Source organism: Zonotrichia albicollis, chromosome 3 (assembly GCF_047830755.1).
Source record: "Zonotrichia albicollis isolate bZonAlb1 chromosome 3, bZonAlb1.hap1, whole genome shotgun sequence".
NCBI classification, from domain to species: Eukaryota; Metazoa; Chordata; class Aves; order Passeriformes; family Passerellidae; genus Zonotrichia; species Zonotrichia albicollis.
In genome coordinates, this window is record NC_133821.1 from 4,742,614 (window position 1) to 4,758,047 (window position 15,434).

Genomic DNA, 15,434 nt, shown 5'->3' on the forward strand with positions numbered 1-15,434 from the left:
TAAACAAAAGATTTTGGTCTCTCACGAGTTCTGACAGTCACATGGATGATTGTGTCACACAGATGTGCCTCAATCTAAATCAATGCCTAATTTCTAATTGTGTTCAGGTGTAGTTCAGGTCTAGATTCTCATGCCTTGCTTTAGGGTGTCAGTATGGAGGTTTCTGTGTGTTAGCTGGATGGATGTTTCACCTCCCAGTGTGAGTGAAGAGCAGGAGAATAATCTGGTCACAGATATGCCAAGATCCTTCTTTAGACCTTCACCCTGTCTGGTATAACAAATGATGTAATTTTGGTTTTCTCATGAGGTTCTACTGTGGAATCGCTTTAGAAAGTGGGGTTTAGCTAACAAAAGAGTTGAGGAAAAACTGTGAAGTCTGTGCAAATTCAGATCTGCAAAAAAAATTCATTTTTCTGGAATGAATTTGGGGTTTTTTGGTGGGAAACAGACCTGCTTTGAGAAAAGTGAATGAAATGCAAAATCATCTTGTGCCATGGTAAAAGCTGAGAGTACATTCAGTGCAGGAACCTCTGCAAAATCTATAAAGACCATTAATTCCTTTTGTTCCATTAATTTCCTTTTGCTCAGAAAATCTGCAAATAAGTTCTCTGCTTTTAAAAGTCTCTCTTCAATTTCCATTTCCTCTTAAACAGGAAATTTAATTCAGATTCATGGGAAGACAATTGCTGGCAGATATGAGATCCTGGACTTCAACGTGGATTATATTGATGGGTAATTATGAACACTCAGCTATCTGCTGCAGTCCCTGTAAATTGGCATTTCTTCCATCAGCCTCCTCGACAGCAATAAATTGCAACCAGTTGGCCCAGAATTGCCATTTACTTCCTTTGTGGTTTATTGCAGCTCATGAGTTGGGCTCCAGCAAACTTTGTTAATCTAATTGCAACTGGTCCATTAAGCTGGTTGGTTTGTTTACTGGCAGCACAGTCAATCACAGCTCAGTGTGAATTGTACTGTAATTGCAGCTGGCTGCTGTAGATTTTCTTTTGGCTAGCAAATTAAAATTTAACTAATTAAAATAATGTCAGAGTTGAAAAGTTAAATAAATTTTCCCCTTTCCATTTGCATTTTTTTTAAAAGAAAAAAAACGGATTAGTTTGAAGCAGATGCTCTGGTGAGCCAGAAGACTAAAGAGAAGTATTTTGAGACAAAAAGCTTTGTTGTTCACTGCTTTAAACACTCTGTAGTTGTTTTCTTGTTCTCAGAGGTTTGATACTTTTTAAAATGTTGCTTCTGTGGTTAGATGCAATAGAGAAAAGCAGCTAGATTTAAAAAAACACTTATTTTAGGACAGCAGCCCCTTTAAACAGAGTGAATCCAATATGAGCAGCAATTCTGTCCTGCTGTGTGTCATATGTATTTCCATATGCAGGGATATGTTACCAATTGTTAATTTATGATTTCTGTGTCAGTGAAGAATTAAGCCCAGGTAAGTATTTTAAAGATCAACTATGAATCCACAGTTAATCTGCTGGCAGTTTAAGGATAATTTCAGGTGTGTATTCTCAGTAGTTAGAGATTTTAACTGAAGCATCAGATATTTAACACTGATACACTTTTTAAATTACCTCTCAAGCTGATTGGAAATGTCCCTTGCTAAGTGAATAAACTCCCTGCTGGCATGAAGGAAAGTCCAGTGCAGATTCCTGCCATGCCATCCCTACACTGTGCACATCAACAGCCTTTGTTTGGGATCAATTATTGTTTTACCTGCCTCTGGCGGAGCCCTGGAAGTTTTGATGAGAGGGAAGAAAGGCTGCTCTGTCTGAGCACAGGCTGGATGTGCCTGCAGTGCTCTGCTGCCAGATTACTCATTTACAGCTCAGCCTCACCAAAAGGAAATGGCCTCAAAATCCCAGCATACCAGACAGGTTCCCTTTGTGGCTTCACATGAATAATTTGCCCATTTTTGGTGTGTTAGGAAATAGGTACCAGGTGGGGGCTTGGACTTGACCAGAGCAGTCTGTCACTCAGTCACGCTGATTCAGGATTTGGAGCAAAAAAAAAAGGGAACGGTTTTTGTGCTTCCAAGTGTGTTCTGCGCCTTTTTCCAGGCTTTGTATGGGATGCTCTGGTCCAGTGATGCTGAACAAACATTTGGCAGCACTGATATTTTTTTCAGTCTTCCTTAAAAGGAAAGGTTCTCAGTATCAGCCACCTGTACTAATAAAAGCCAACTCTTTTAGGAAAAGACTGCATTCTGAAACATGGGCCATAGAAAACTGCAGAGTGAGGGATGGGTCATCACCAAGTGTTTGCATTACAGGTTTCAATTACCTTTTTTCCTTTAATTGGCTGTTAATTCTCAAAGAATCATTGCCAGCCTTTGTTTGCTCTGCTAATTACTCTGAATTTATTCCTCCCACCTTCTTCCTCCTCTCCAATGGAAGTTGTCCCATACAGATTCTTTAAGGAACAGATATTTACATTTTTTATTAGGAGCTTGGGTGATTTCTGCTGGAAGTTGTTTGTAGTGTTTTTCCTAAATGAAATAAAGAAATGTCTGAGCTATATTTTGATTGTACTTGCTGTGGGTGGTGCTGCCTGCTGGTTTGGAAGGTGTGGATGGGTATTGCCCTCCTGGAGTGCAGCCTTTCCTTTAGGGAGGAGGGATTGGATCATTCAGAGCTGGCATGAGGTGTCTCCAAGAGGGCCCTGCTGCACTCTCACCGAGCTGCAGCTGCCACAGTAATTGAGGAATGTACTTTGCAAGTGCAGAGATGAGAGATTAGGGCTTGTCCCATTTTCTAGGTTAATAAATGCTAGATACAAGTAGGGGGAAATTCCTGTCCCTTGGGAAAATATAGACTGCTGATTTTAACAAGATCAGGTTTCTATCTGCATCACATCATATCTTTCCTGTTTATTTTTTGCCCAGGCCAGCTGTTCTTACCTCAGAAGGAGATGGATGGACCAGTCTCTGCTCTTTTGCTGACAGGAGAGCTGGAACCACGTCAGTTCTGGTTTTGCTTTGGGTTTGTGTAGGTGCAAGGGTTCAGCACAGCTTGTGCACAAAAATATTTGTGACTTTTGGAGAAACTTTTCTCTTTTGGCTGAAAGTGGAGACAGAGCCTGGGGAGTTATGGTCTGTGATGGGGTGGGTGAGGGCTGCTGGCTTTCTGCAGCTTCAAATGCTTAAACATAAATGTGATTTAATGGTGGGAATTGTGTCATCCCATGACTTCAGAGGGTTGATGTAGTGCCAGCATATCTGTTTTGATTTCTACCTGCTCATTCTCACAGTTTAGGAATCTGCAGAGGAACGAGTAAAGGGGAAACAATTTTGTCCTTCTATTCACCCTCCCTTAGTGCCTGCACTTGTCCCTGCTCAGTTTTTTATTTCAAGGGAGGGTTCTGAAGGCCACCAACAGCGTCAGCTTCTAGAAATAGGTGTAAAGGAGCCAAACTGGAGCACTGCTGCTGGAAGATATCCTCCTAAGCTGCTGAACTCTTGATCTTTAGTGAGAAGACGGGTTGTTTCTCTCCCATCTCACCTGCTTCAGACTCCTGTTTCTAGACAGCAAACCTATCTTGGGTGCATAAGCCCACATCTTCTATTAGTTATCTGATTCTAACATATTTTGCTTATTTTTTGCTCCCAAGACTCAGTGAAGTCCTTTCTCTCCACAGTTACCCTGTTCAGGTGAAGGATGGACTGGGGACCCTGCAGTGCCGGGTGGAAGGGAATCACATAGGTTGGTGAAAAGGGATAAAACCCATGGATTTCTGTCATTCCTGAAACTCCAGAGGATGCAGGGAGGAGGGTGTCTGTCATGAGTGTCTGCTCTGTCTCCAGACTGGAATGTGGCTCAGGGCTGAGTCCATAAAAGCAGCTTCAGATCAAGGCTTGCCGCACAGCCCCTGCCCTGGTTTGTGTCCCCTGCACAGCCTGGGAGGACATGAAGGGAAACCAGGATATAATGTGGGCATTGCTGACAGCCAGCAGTGGGATTTGGGGTCCTTGCTGAGTTCCCTGCTTTAATCCTTCTTGTCTGTGATGTCCCTTCCCTTTAGTGCTTTATTAGAGAAATAAATAAGGTGTTCTTTTCTAGTCACAGTCTCCAGTAACAGGTAGGATCCCTTTCATTTTTCCTCACTTCCAAGCACCCTGAAGAAGCGTCTCATTTCTTGTGGAGGCTTTGAGCCCCAGCCTTCCTATTTGAGAAAGATGTTGTGAGTTAATTATGTAAAATAAATTTTCCTTACTGTTGTAAGGAAAGTATGAGGAAGGGAGAATTGGGCCCAGAGAAACTGGACAAGGTTTGGTAGGATTTCCTTCGTACTTCTGCCTGAAAGCATTGTCACTTTTCTCTCCCCCAGGGTCCCACAATGTCAGCTTCTCAGTGTTTAACAAAGGAAAGTGAGTAAAAGAATCTTTTTTTCCTTGGTTTTGCATGGGAATAAAGCTGCATTTGAGTCCAATATGAGTGAATTATGCTTTTACCTTATAATGTGTTTCATTGCTCAGAAATAAGGTTTGTTATCTTGAGGAGATGGTTGTCAGATTTGGAATGACATGGGAGAAGGTTTCTCCCCAAAGTATTTCCACTTTGATGTTTTATACTTTACCTTCAGTGACCAAAACATAAGACACCTTATCTTGGACAAGGGAGAATGGCTGAAGGAGGATGGATTCAGATTGGATATTAGGGAGAAATCCTTCCCTGTGAGGGTGGTGAGGCCCTGGCACAGGGTGCCCAAAGAAGCTGTGGCTGCCCCTGGATCCCTGGAAGTGTCCAAGGCTGGACAGGGCTTGGAGCAACCTGGGATAGTGGAAGGTGTCCCTGCCCATGGCAGGGGGTGGAACTGGATGTTCTTTAACATCCTTTCCCACCTAAACCGTTCTATGATCTGTTAAATCCAGCCGAATTAAAACCTTTCACCTTGCTTTTAACTATTCATCCACATGGAAAGAATTTAACCATAAAAGAAGGTGAAAACAGGTTCTGACTGTGTCAGAATATAATTTACAATGTGCTAGTACTTCTAATAAAGTGTTTAAACCATTTAATGGGGTCCCATGAATCAATGTGCTGTTGAAAGGGGTTGTTGGAACTTGCAGAAATGTTCCACTGTTCCTCTGGAGAGTGAGTGTGTCCAGCCCAGCCAAATGAAGGTTTGCTTTTATTTACATGGCCCAGGATGTCTCAGGCATTTTCTCCCTTGCAGGTCAGCAGTGCACAAAGGTGCTTGGCTCATCAGTGCCAAACAGGAGCTTTTCCTGTACCAGACTCATCCAGGTATTTCCTGATCCACCTCACTGGCACTGTCCTCCTTCAGTCCCAGTGTGATCTAGGAAAACACCTCTCACTGTTGCTTTTCCAAGGGATCTAATCCTGTTTTGTCCTCATTTTGCTGTTCCACTTCCCTGGTATGGGCTTTATAAGCAAAAACCAACCAGATTTATGTGTATGCTGTTCCTTGTCCTGTCAGATCAGTTGCAGAGTTGAGGTGTTGCTCATAGGGAAACTTTTCTCCCTTAAAACACTCTGTATTTTTTGAGGTTGAAATTTTAGAAATGCAGACCTCAGGGTGAGAACTCCCACACTAGATACAGGGAGGATGTGATGTTCAGCTACTCCGAGAATTGAGTTCTGGATAAGTGCTGAATGGCAGGGTACTGCACCATTAGTTATAAAAAATTATTAAAGGTACATGAAAAATAACCTGCATGGGATGTTTCAAGCTGTATTGTAGACAACTCTTTGTTAAAAAGGCTAATTTAATGTCTTTATTTACAAGTTAAAGCAGAGTAAAATGAAATAACCATGCATGAAGTTGGCTGTGGGCAGAGCAGAAAGATCTGCTAGATCTGTCCAGATCTGTCCTGTGCTAGTCAGTAGCCAATATTGTAAAATTATTGTTTAAATACCAGATGAAATAACAAAAAAGATGCAGGTATAGACCAAAATCCCCTATCGTCTTCTTATTAGACTTCTTTTTTTTCAGAGCTATACAAGTAGCACTGGGTGGTTAAACTCCAATATGAGTCAAAGGGGGTAATTGTCATAAAAAGAAAAATAGTTTTGCTGTGGAATGGCACACTTGAAATAGATGAAGTCCTGAAAGGATCCCATGGCTGTGAAGTGGACACTCAGATTTTCTGCTCCCTCCATTTTCCCCTGAAGTCTGAGAGATTATTGGAAAGAGTGGTAATATTTAGACCTAAGGACTAAGTTGAGATGTGAGTCAGAGAAGATCAAGAGGATTAAATCAGTTTTAATTCTGCCTTTTTTTTTTTCCTTTTTCTCCCAGACAAGCTCAATAGCGCAGCACAGAGCAGTTTGCAACCTGAGCATGACAGAGGCAGCCCCTACTAAATAACAGCCCAAGCATTGCAGTGTTGCCCCTGCCATGTGGCCAAATGATCTGTGCTGCTCATTCCTGGTGTCATCCCAGAGGCTGCCAAAAAAGGGGATCAGTGAGAAGCTGGTTGTGAAAAATGCCAATCACTTGTTTTTAAAATTTTAAACATTTAATAGAAATAAAATGGTTATAAAAATAGTAATACAATTAGAGTAATAATAATTTAGACAAATTGAATTAGGACGATATGAGACAATAGAGACAAAGATGTCTGGGTGTCTGGGTACCTTTTTCTGGGCAGCACAAGCCTGAAAAAGGACACACATTAACAAAGGATTAACCCTTAAAAGCAACAGCCTGTTGCATATTCGTACACTTCATACACGATGCATAAATTCCATTCAAACACAGGATTCTGTCTGGTCATCGTCAACTTCTTCCTCTGAATCCTAACAGCTCCTCAAGGCAGGAAGAAGTTTGTTTCTTCTGATAAATTCTTTTTCTCTGAAAGATTCAGGTGTCCTGTTGCTGCTATCTCACTGCGAGTTCTTTCTTTAAAAAAAGTATCCTACATAGCATAGTTTCTATTTTTACATTTTTATAACCTAAAACTATATTTAACACACTACTTAAGAGAATTAATACAGCATAACTTTCTAACACAACACATATAATATTCATTTGAATAATTGCAAAAAGCCGTTCATAAACTACATGCATTTTTCACCTTGTTTCATTCACAGGAGCCTGCTCTGGCTGGAAGCAGTGCAAGTGCACTTCAGGCTTTCCCAGAGACAGGGCTGGGATTAACCCCTGCAAGGTTTGTGCTCAGTTCCCTCTTTCCTTCCCCTGCAGAGATTTTCTCCGTGTTCCCAGCCAAAGGGAGCCTGGCAGGAGGTACTGAGCTCACTGTCACTGGGGATTTCTTTGAGGAGCCTATGCAGGTCACTGCTGCAGGTAAGAGCAGAGCAAATAATGTGAATTTTATTTTTTTTAAGTACAGTTTGGCCCTGACTGCAAAACGCAAGAGGTGTTCAGGGATGCTAGTGTGGGAATTGTAGGACTCACCTTGTCCTCATGCTTGTTTTGCATAGGAAGCATTTACAGAAGTGATACAAATAGATAATAAGAACCTTTACCTTTAAACAATTCATCTTTAAAACAATACCCCATAAGTTAATACAGCCATAAACACAGCTGTGAGAAAATCTGTGTTATAGGAAAATGAGAAAGAAGTTTATGATTACATATTTCCCTGGTCAGCTGCTGTATGTAAAAGAGAGACACAAGAAAACTATTGTCTTTTAGACAAGTCTTTGTAATATTAACAAGAGAGACTTCTCTCCCTATATGAACTAAAGAAAAACTATTCTAGAAGTAGTAAACTAACAAAAATTTTAGGGTTTTTTTTTCTTTATATTGTCATTAAGAAAAATGAGGTTGATGAGGAGAGGAGAAATATCCTAAAGGTTTTGTTTTAATTCTTATTACTTTTTCTTTTAGTTATTATTAATAAATTTCTTTTTGTACCCTTTTAAAGTTTTAAAGCTACTTTACCTTTCTCCTAGTCCTACCTCACAGCAGGAAATGAGTAAATACATCCTAATAAATACACTAGTAATTAACCAACACTAAAACCCACCACACTCATTAATACATCAACAACAACAACAACAAAAAAAATCTCAAATTAGCAAACCAAAACCACTGCACACCTCCAGGAAGCTCCAGTTATTCTGACTGTGGGCATGAACTGTTCTGTTTGCTGGTAGTACCAGCCCAGGCTTGTGGCAAAATGTTGAATGCCTTTTAGGAAGAAGCTCAAGGTTCCTAAGGAATAAGGAATAGGGAGGGGAATTTAGGAATAAGGTGGATGGGAGGGGATTCTGCCTCTCTGCTCAGGTGAGACCCCACCCAGATTATCACATCCAGTGTCCTCAGTACAGGAAAATCATGGACCTGTTGGAATGAATCCAGAGGAGGGACACAAAAATGATCAGAGGGATACAACACCTCTGCTATAATGAAAGGCTGAGAGAGATGGGGCTGCTCAGACTGGAGAAAATAAGGCTCTAAGGACCTTGGAGCACTTTCCAGTTCCTAAAGGAACTCCTGTAGAGCAGCCTGGTCTAGTGGAAGGTGACCCTGTCCATAGAAAGCTGCTTGGAACTACATATTTGTAAGGTCCTCTCCTACCCAAACCACTCCATGACTCTGAGATGTGTTTGTGCTGCAGCTCAGCTGTGTCTCCAAGCCTCTCACAGCACTTTTGTCTCCTTTCCGTGCTGGCAGGTGTTCCCTGTAAAGTCAAGCACGTCTCTCCCCGGGAAATCAGATGCACCACTCAGGCTGTTGGTGAGGGCAGGAGACTTGGAGCCCCCCAGCCAGGTGAGGCTGTTCCTGGAGCTCCAAATAAACAAACACACAGAGAAATACAGGGCAGAAACCCTTTGGTGTTGAATGCAATCAAGAAACAGGGCTTTCCAAAGCACTGTCTGCTTCAACATCAGTTTTGGGGTGGTAGGGAAGGGGGCTACAAATAATCCAAGGGCTGGAGCACCTCTGCTATGAGGAAAGACTGATGAGAGAGCTGGGGTTATCCAGCCTGGAGAAAAGAAGACTGCAGGGGGACCTGAGAGTCCCCTCCAGTGCCTAAAGGGGGCTTTCAGAAACATGGGAATAGACTTTTATTAGTCTCAGGACAGAGGGTGATGGTTTTAAATTAAAATGGGAACTTTTTAAATTGTTTCTAAGGAAGGTATTTTTTTACAACGAGGTGAGGAAGGCCATGGCATAGTTTGCCCAGAAAGGTGGTGGATGTTCCATCCTTGGAAACTTTCAAGGCCAGTTGGGGTGCAGCTCTGAGCAACGTGCTCTGGTTGGAGATGTCCCTGCTCATAGCAGGAGGTTGGGCTGGACAAACTTGAATGATCCCTTCAAAACCATTCTGTGATTCTGTAGCCAGGAAAACCAAGGTGGAGAGCTCAGACAGGAGATGAGCAGACAGGAGATGGTGGGAGGAAGGTCAGACTGGTATGTATGGCTGTGGAAAATTAGGGAAAAAAGGCATGGAAAATATTTAGAGGAAGGATGGCTGAACTGGAGTTACTGCAGAGGCTTCTGGAGACACTCCCTGAGTGGAGCACTCCTTGAGTGGGAGATTTTAATGCATAAAATGAGGCTTAACTTTGACTGTGGGTTGTCTCAGTGCCTTTTCCTTCAACAGCAGACATGTGAGCAGGTTGGTTGTTGTTCTCTCTGCAGAGTTTTGTTATTTCTGTTGGAGGGTTTCAAGGTAAAACAAATTCCCCGTGGTGAGATCTGTGTTCTGCCTTAGACTGCAAACCACCCCACAAACAGAACCAATTTATTATTAAAATTTTCTCTCTGGCCTGCCTCCTACAGCACTGACTCCAGCATGTGCTCTGGGATTTCTGCAGGCTGCTGCTGAGATTACTTTTGTTTTAACTTTCTAGGAAACAGAGGGCTTCTCTTTGAAGTCTGGGATGATGCCTCTGATCTGACAGAAGCAGGTCCTGGATACAGATGGCAGTTTGTACCTAATGCCAGCTCCCCAGTAAGGTTTCTGTCTGGGGCAAAGGAGTTCTTCAGGTACTCAGTGATCTTAAAAAGAGAAGAAGCCATGGCAATCACCTTTAGCAGTGTAAGGTGGAGCAAAAACACCTGACAGCTCTTTATAGCACAGCCTCACTGCATAGTTCCTATAAATCAAAGCAAACCCTTTGCTCCAAGGTCCTTTTGAAGCTTAAAATATGCAGTGAAGTGCTTTATTTTTTCCTCCTTTTGCTTTCCCTCAGTGTTTCTGCTCTACCTGGCCTAGATATGCTGAAATACCACCAAAAAATTTGCTCTGGAAGTAGAAGGAGCTCCAGTTTGAGGCTGTTTCAGGCTGGAGTCTGGCCAGATGTGGAGGGGCAGATTCTCAGCTGATGTTGGCAGCCAAGGTGGAGTTAATACAAATAAATAAATTCCTCAACTGTGTTGGTTCCCATTGCAACTTCTGACATGACCTTCAAAAACTCTGCAATGTGCATGAATTCTTACATTTTTCTACCCTTTTTCTGTTTTTGTTGTTTAATTCTGAGTCTAGGTTTGGCTTTTTCCTGCATGTTCAGGGTTAAGACTTTATTTGAGAAGAAATGCACTGAAGTAGCCACCAACAAAATCATACTTAGTTTCATGGAGTTGTATTTTCTTTCCTTTTTGAAACTTTTGTAAGGCATAATTGACATTTAATGTGAAATTGGGTCATTTTGAGGTTACTTCAGCTTTAAAATAACAAGGTTTGTTTCGTTAAAATGGTTTAAAGATCTTTTCTTGTTACTCAGTGTACATGTGAAGGTGGGGTGTGGGGATGATTTGTTGTTTTGGATTTGTTTTTTTGCTGTAACTCTTTTGTATATTATGGATGTTCTGTTTTTGCTCAGCTCCAGACTCCGTGGGTTTTTTGTGGCTCCTCAGACCAACAATTACACCTTCTGGATTCAGGCAGATGGTCAGGCATCTCTCTACTTAAGCTTGTCCCAAGATCCAAAACAAAAGGTATATTATTGGTAGAAAAAATTAGAGAAATGGAAATTAAAATGAGGATGGAAAGAATTTTGATTAAGGTGATAACAAGCAGGAGTTTCCCCAGTGTGGATTGGTTTATTGTCTTTTATGAATCTATTGCAGAGTCAAAGATGTGTGATTATTTTTGATATTTTACATCTGCTCTGTCCATTATATAGCTCACAAAAAAAAAAAAAATCACTTTTTCAACCAGAGTAACTGATTGTCTTTTTCAGAAGATGTTTTTTGTTGTTAGTTCAGCACATTTCTGTCTGAACTGAAGCCATGAAAAGTTATTTGGGGAACTATTATTAGTGCTAGAACAAGCCAGAGGAATTATCTTCTTTATGGTATTGAACCTTACACCAAATTTTTTTGAGATTGTGGCTTTTTCCTGTATAATAGGAAGGAATTTTGTGAGCCACCAACCCATGGCTATCAGTTATAAACACAAATATGCTGTTTGTTTTTTTATTTTTGCAGCTGTGGCATTGGAATAAATGTTACTTGGGGATGGAGAAATGTTACTAACTGGTTTAATGGCTTCAGACTGAAAGAGTTGTTTTGTATTGGATATGAGGAAGAAATTCTTCCCTGTGAGGGTGATGAGGCCCTGGCACAGGGTGCCCAGAGAAGCTGTGGCTGCCCCTGGATCCCTGGAAGTGTCCAAGGCCAGGTTGAACAGGGCTTGGAGCAACCTGTGGATAGTGGAATGTGTCCCTGCCCATAGCAGGAGGTGAAATGAAATGGTTTTTGATGTTCCTTCCAGCCCAAACCTTTCTGTGATTCTGTGATTTGATTGTACTGCGCACAGGTGAGAATTGCCTCTCTCCCTGCTGGCAATTCAGAGTGGTCTGAGAACTGGGCGAAGAACTGGAGTGAACTTTGGCAGCCAAAATCCCAGAAATTTGAGCTGACTGCTGGCTCAAGGTACTACCTGGAAGCACTGCATCATGCCAAGACACCCAGCAAGGGGATGAGAGTTGGAGTCCAGATTCACAACACGTGGCTGGACCCCCATGTGGTGAACAGCTACTACACTGAGCGGCACGAAATTCGGGCTCGAGCCTTGCACCTCCCAGAACTGCAGGTCAGTGCTGCCTGCAGCTGCCTTGGTGGTGCCAGATGTGAAAAAATGTGAGTTTCCACTTCGTTTTCAACCTCCTGAGATAGCTGATGAGAAAAGCATCGTGAGCTGAAGTTGTCTGCGGTTTATACATACATGAGTGGGTGTGTGTAAGCACTGAGGAATGAGGGAATTTTTCCCTAAAGGTTAAACTCCTGAAGGACAGGAGATTTAAGGACCATTTGCAGCTGCACAGGTCATGTATCTCTGGTTCTTCTGTTAGTGCAAAAACCCTGTTCCTTGTAGGACAAGGGCAGGAATCCCTGACTCTTGGAAGGGATCCCTGGTTCACAGAGACTATAAAAGGTAAAGTGCTGGCTGTAAAATCCTCCTCAGTAGAAGATGCCAGGTTTGAAGTGTGTGTGTCTCATGCAGTTTGCATCTGTTTTCATTTCTTGATTTACTTCTCTTTTTCTCCCAGATGTTGACTGTGTCTGGTACAGGTTATTTCAGTATCTCCTGGAACAACACACTGAAAATGATCCCCACAAATGCTACAGCTGAACAGGTAGATGCCATTAAACACAGACGAGGGTCCTCTGCTGGGAATTGGTGGAGCTCTGGTGCTTGATAGAAGTTAAGATTTGGCCCAGAAGCTGAGATAAAGTTAATGTGATATAGAGATGATTTTTATTTTTTAAACGGAGAATATCTGACAGTGAGATTTTTTTTTCTTGAGTGTTGACTCCCAGGTGTATTCTAAGCTTATCACAACATCCAGATATCTTGGACTTTCATTGATCCAGATCCTTGGACTTCTTCTCTAAGGCCAGATGGGTGTTGTATGGCTCTGGCTTCTGCAGCAGCCTTGAGGCTCTTGATGTCTTGATTGGGAATTTGTCAACATTAAAGTGACCCTGAGTGATGTCTCCATGACACTCATTAGACTGAGGATGTCTCATGCCCCTGAAAACTTTTATGTAAACATAAAAGTTTACATTCTGTTGAGATAAATTTTGTTATATTATTATTTAAAGTTTTTATTCTTTTAATATTTGACTACCTGCTTAGTCAGAGCTGCTGTGCCACTGATCCCTGGCTGATGCAAAATGATGTGCGTGTTGAAGTCTCTCCTGAAATGATTGAAACTGACTGCTTCCCACTTTCTTAATTTATTCTAAAGGTGCAAGCAGCAATAGAAGAACTCCTTTCAGTAGGATGTGAAACTGAGCCAACTTCTGCTAAAATCCTCTTTCACTGTGGCTTTGAGAAAGAAGGTAGAGAACTTCTGTGGTAAATAAGCAGTATTTATTGTGAGGATGGATCTGCATTTATGACATAACTGTGTCACAGTGGTCACAAGGGTTTTCAGGGTGAAGAGAGAGACGAGAATGTTGACTTCATGTTCAGAAGGCTTGATTGATTATTTTATGATATATATTACATTATGACTATGCTAAAAGAATAGAGAGAAAGTTCTCAGAAGGCTACCTAAGCTAAGAATAGAAAAGAATGAATAACAAAGGGCTGTGTCTCAACAGAGAGTGAGACCCAACTCTGCCGTGAGTGGTCAGTAAATCTAAACGTCTACCCAAAACCAATCACGGATCCACCTGTTACATTCCACAGCAGCAGATAACCATTGTTTACATTTTGTTGCTGAAGCCACAGCTTCTCAGAAGGAGGAAAAATCCTAAAGAAAGGATTTTTCACAGAAGATGTCTGTGACATAAGTGTGCTTTAAACTTTTACTGGTAGGAAATTTACAGTTTTAATGGGTATAAGTACATATTCATGTTTATCATATATTCGTTGTGTGTATGCATTAAAAACAATATGATCAATATAATAATCATTGCCATCAATATAATAATCATAGGATATCAGAGTTGGAAGGGACCCACAAGAATCCTCAAATCCAACTCCTGGGCCTGTACAGGACGGCCCCAGGAATCTGTGCCTGAGAATGTTTTACAGACACTTGAACTCTGGCAGGAGAATTATCAAAGTAGGACTGTTTGACAATTTCTGGATACCCAGTTGCATTTTCATGAATCCTGACTGCACTGGTGCCTTGTGAATCACTTTGAAACGTCTCATTTTCTTTTCTTTTTTTACTTGTCAGATATGAAGAACATCATCACCACAGGACACATTGTCAGTGGGACAGAGCCTTTCTGTGGGAGGTTCAGCATCCACAGACCAAGCCAGCTGGTGAAAACTTCCCCATCACCACTGCCAAGATATGACCTTACTAAATACCCATATGTGAGTGGCTGCTCTTTACGAACAGCTTGCACTGGGCACTGAATGTTCAGAGCCTAATAAGCAACATAAAGTCATCTGGTCAGCTTAAAATTCCCCAAAATCTATCAAGCATTGTGTCTTAGCACAGGGCAGAGCACCTTTTATTTGATTTGAGAGTGGTTTTGGATCTCTGAGATGTAAATACTGTTTAACACAGCTGGCTGTTAACTGTTCCTGGGGATACAACCCTTGCTGTGGGAAAGGAAGAAGTGGGATGGTGTTGGAGAAAGGTGGAAGGGACAAGGACAACCATTTCTTGACAAAAGGAAAAATCCTTTGTTGTTTGGTGGTCCATGGCTCACTTTTCTGCTCATCTTCTCCTACTTTTGAAATGAAATAAACCCAAAACTTCAGGGAAGCCCCAGGGGTCAGTTTGATACCATGTTGTGGCACACCTGGCTGCCAAAACTGTCTTCTACAGCTCTTGATCCCTCTCCAGCTCTCTTGGAGCCCCTTTAAGCACTGGGAAAGGCTTTAAGGTCTCCCTAGAGTCTTTTCTTCTCCAGGCCAAACAACTCAGTGTTAAACCAGAATCGAAATAGGATCTCTTCCTTTATCTTCCATGTACATTATATAAAAATTACCTGTGTTTTGATTTGTGAAAGTCTTTCCCCCATTTTTGCAGGTGTGTTTTGCACATAAGGGACATATGAGCAACATCCTCCACCTCTCAGTGTCCTACACCAATGTCTCTTCATGCCCAGTGAGGAGAAACCTCACCTGCCAGTGGGACTTCAATGAAACTGACTCTAAAAGGTATCCAGACAATTACAGTTATCAGAGATTACATTTTCCATATGAAGGTGTAGTAGGAAAATGAGGGAAGCTCTTATTTATATAGAACAATTTGTCAGTTGGAGTAATATGACAAAATGCCTACAGAGGCATTGATGGAATGTGTTTCTGTGCTTTTTGGAGGATTTAATGAGTAAATTTCCATGTTTCTTGCTACATGCACTCTCACCTCAGTGACACACAGGTGCACTTGAAGATTTTTGAGAACATAAAATCCCCAGTTTCTTTCCCAGTTGATCTTCTGCAATAAGAGAGAGAATTGCATGTTGTTTTACTCCACCCTTTGAAAGCTTTGAAAATTGGTGTAGCCTTTGATTTTCTTTATTCACTTAAAATTCCAGGAGTAGAAAACATTTGGTAGCAGACA

General features: G+C 41.6%; 1 protein-coding gene across 1 annotated transcript in view; it reads left to right on the forward strand.

Moving 5' to 3' along the window:
- The window catches only part of PKHD1 (PKHD1 ciliary IPT domain containing fibrocystin/polyductin), a 240,494-nt gene that overhangs the window by 7,215 nt on the left and 217,845 nt on the right, over positions 1–15,434 (forward strand). Inside the window, exons 7-20 of the mRNA XM_074536510.1 lie at positions 654–732; positions 2,900–2,974; positions 3,652–3,716; positions 4,342–4,381; positions 5,191–5,261; positions 7,183–7,284; positions 8,620–8,715; positions 9,804–9,939; positions 10,776–10,890; positions 11,714–11,989; positions 12,447–12,533; positions 13,149–13,242; positions 14,091–14,233; positions 14,898–15,028. Of these exons, the coding sequence (XP_074392611.1) occupies positions 654–732; positions 2,900–2,974; positions 3,652–3,716; positions 4,342–4,381; positions 5,191–5,261; positions 7,183–7,284; positions 8,620–8,715; positions 9,804–9,939; positions 10,776–10,890; positions 11,714–11,989; positions 12,447–12,533; positions 13,149–13,242; positions 14,091–14,233; positions 14,898–15,028 (1,510 nt within the window). The remainder of the gene's footprint in view (positions 1–653; positions 733–2,899; positions 2,975–3,651; positions 3,717–4,341; positions 4,382–5,190; positions 5,262–7,182; positions 7,285–8,619; positions 8,716–9,803; positions 9,940–10,775; positions 10,891–11,713; positions 11,990–12,446; positions 12,534–13,148; positions 13,243–14,090; positions 14,234–14,897; positions 15,029–15,434) is intronic.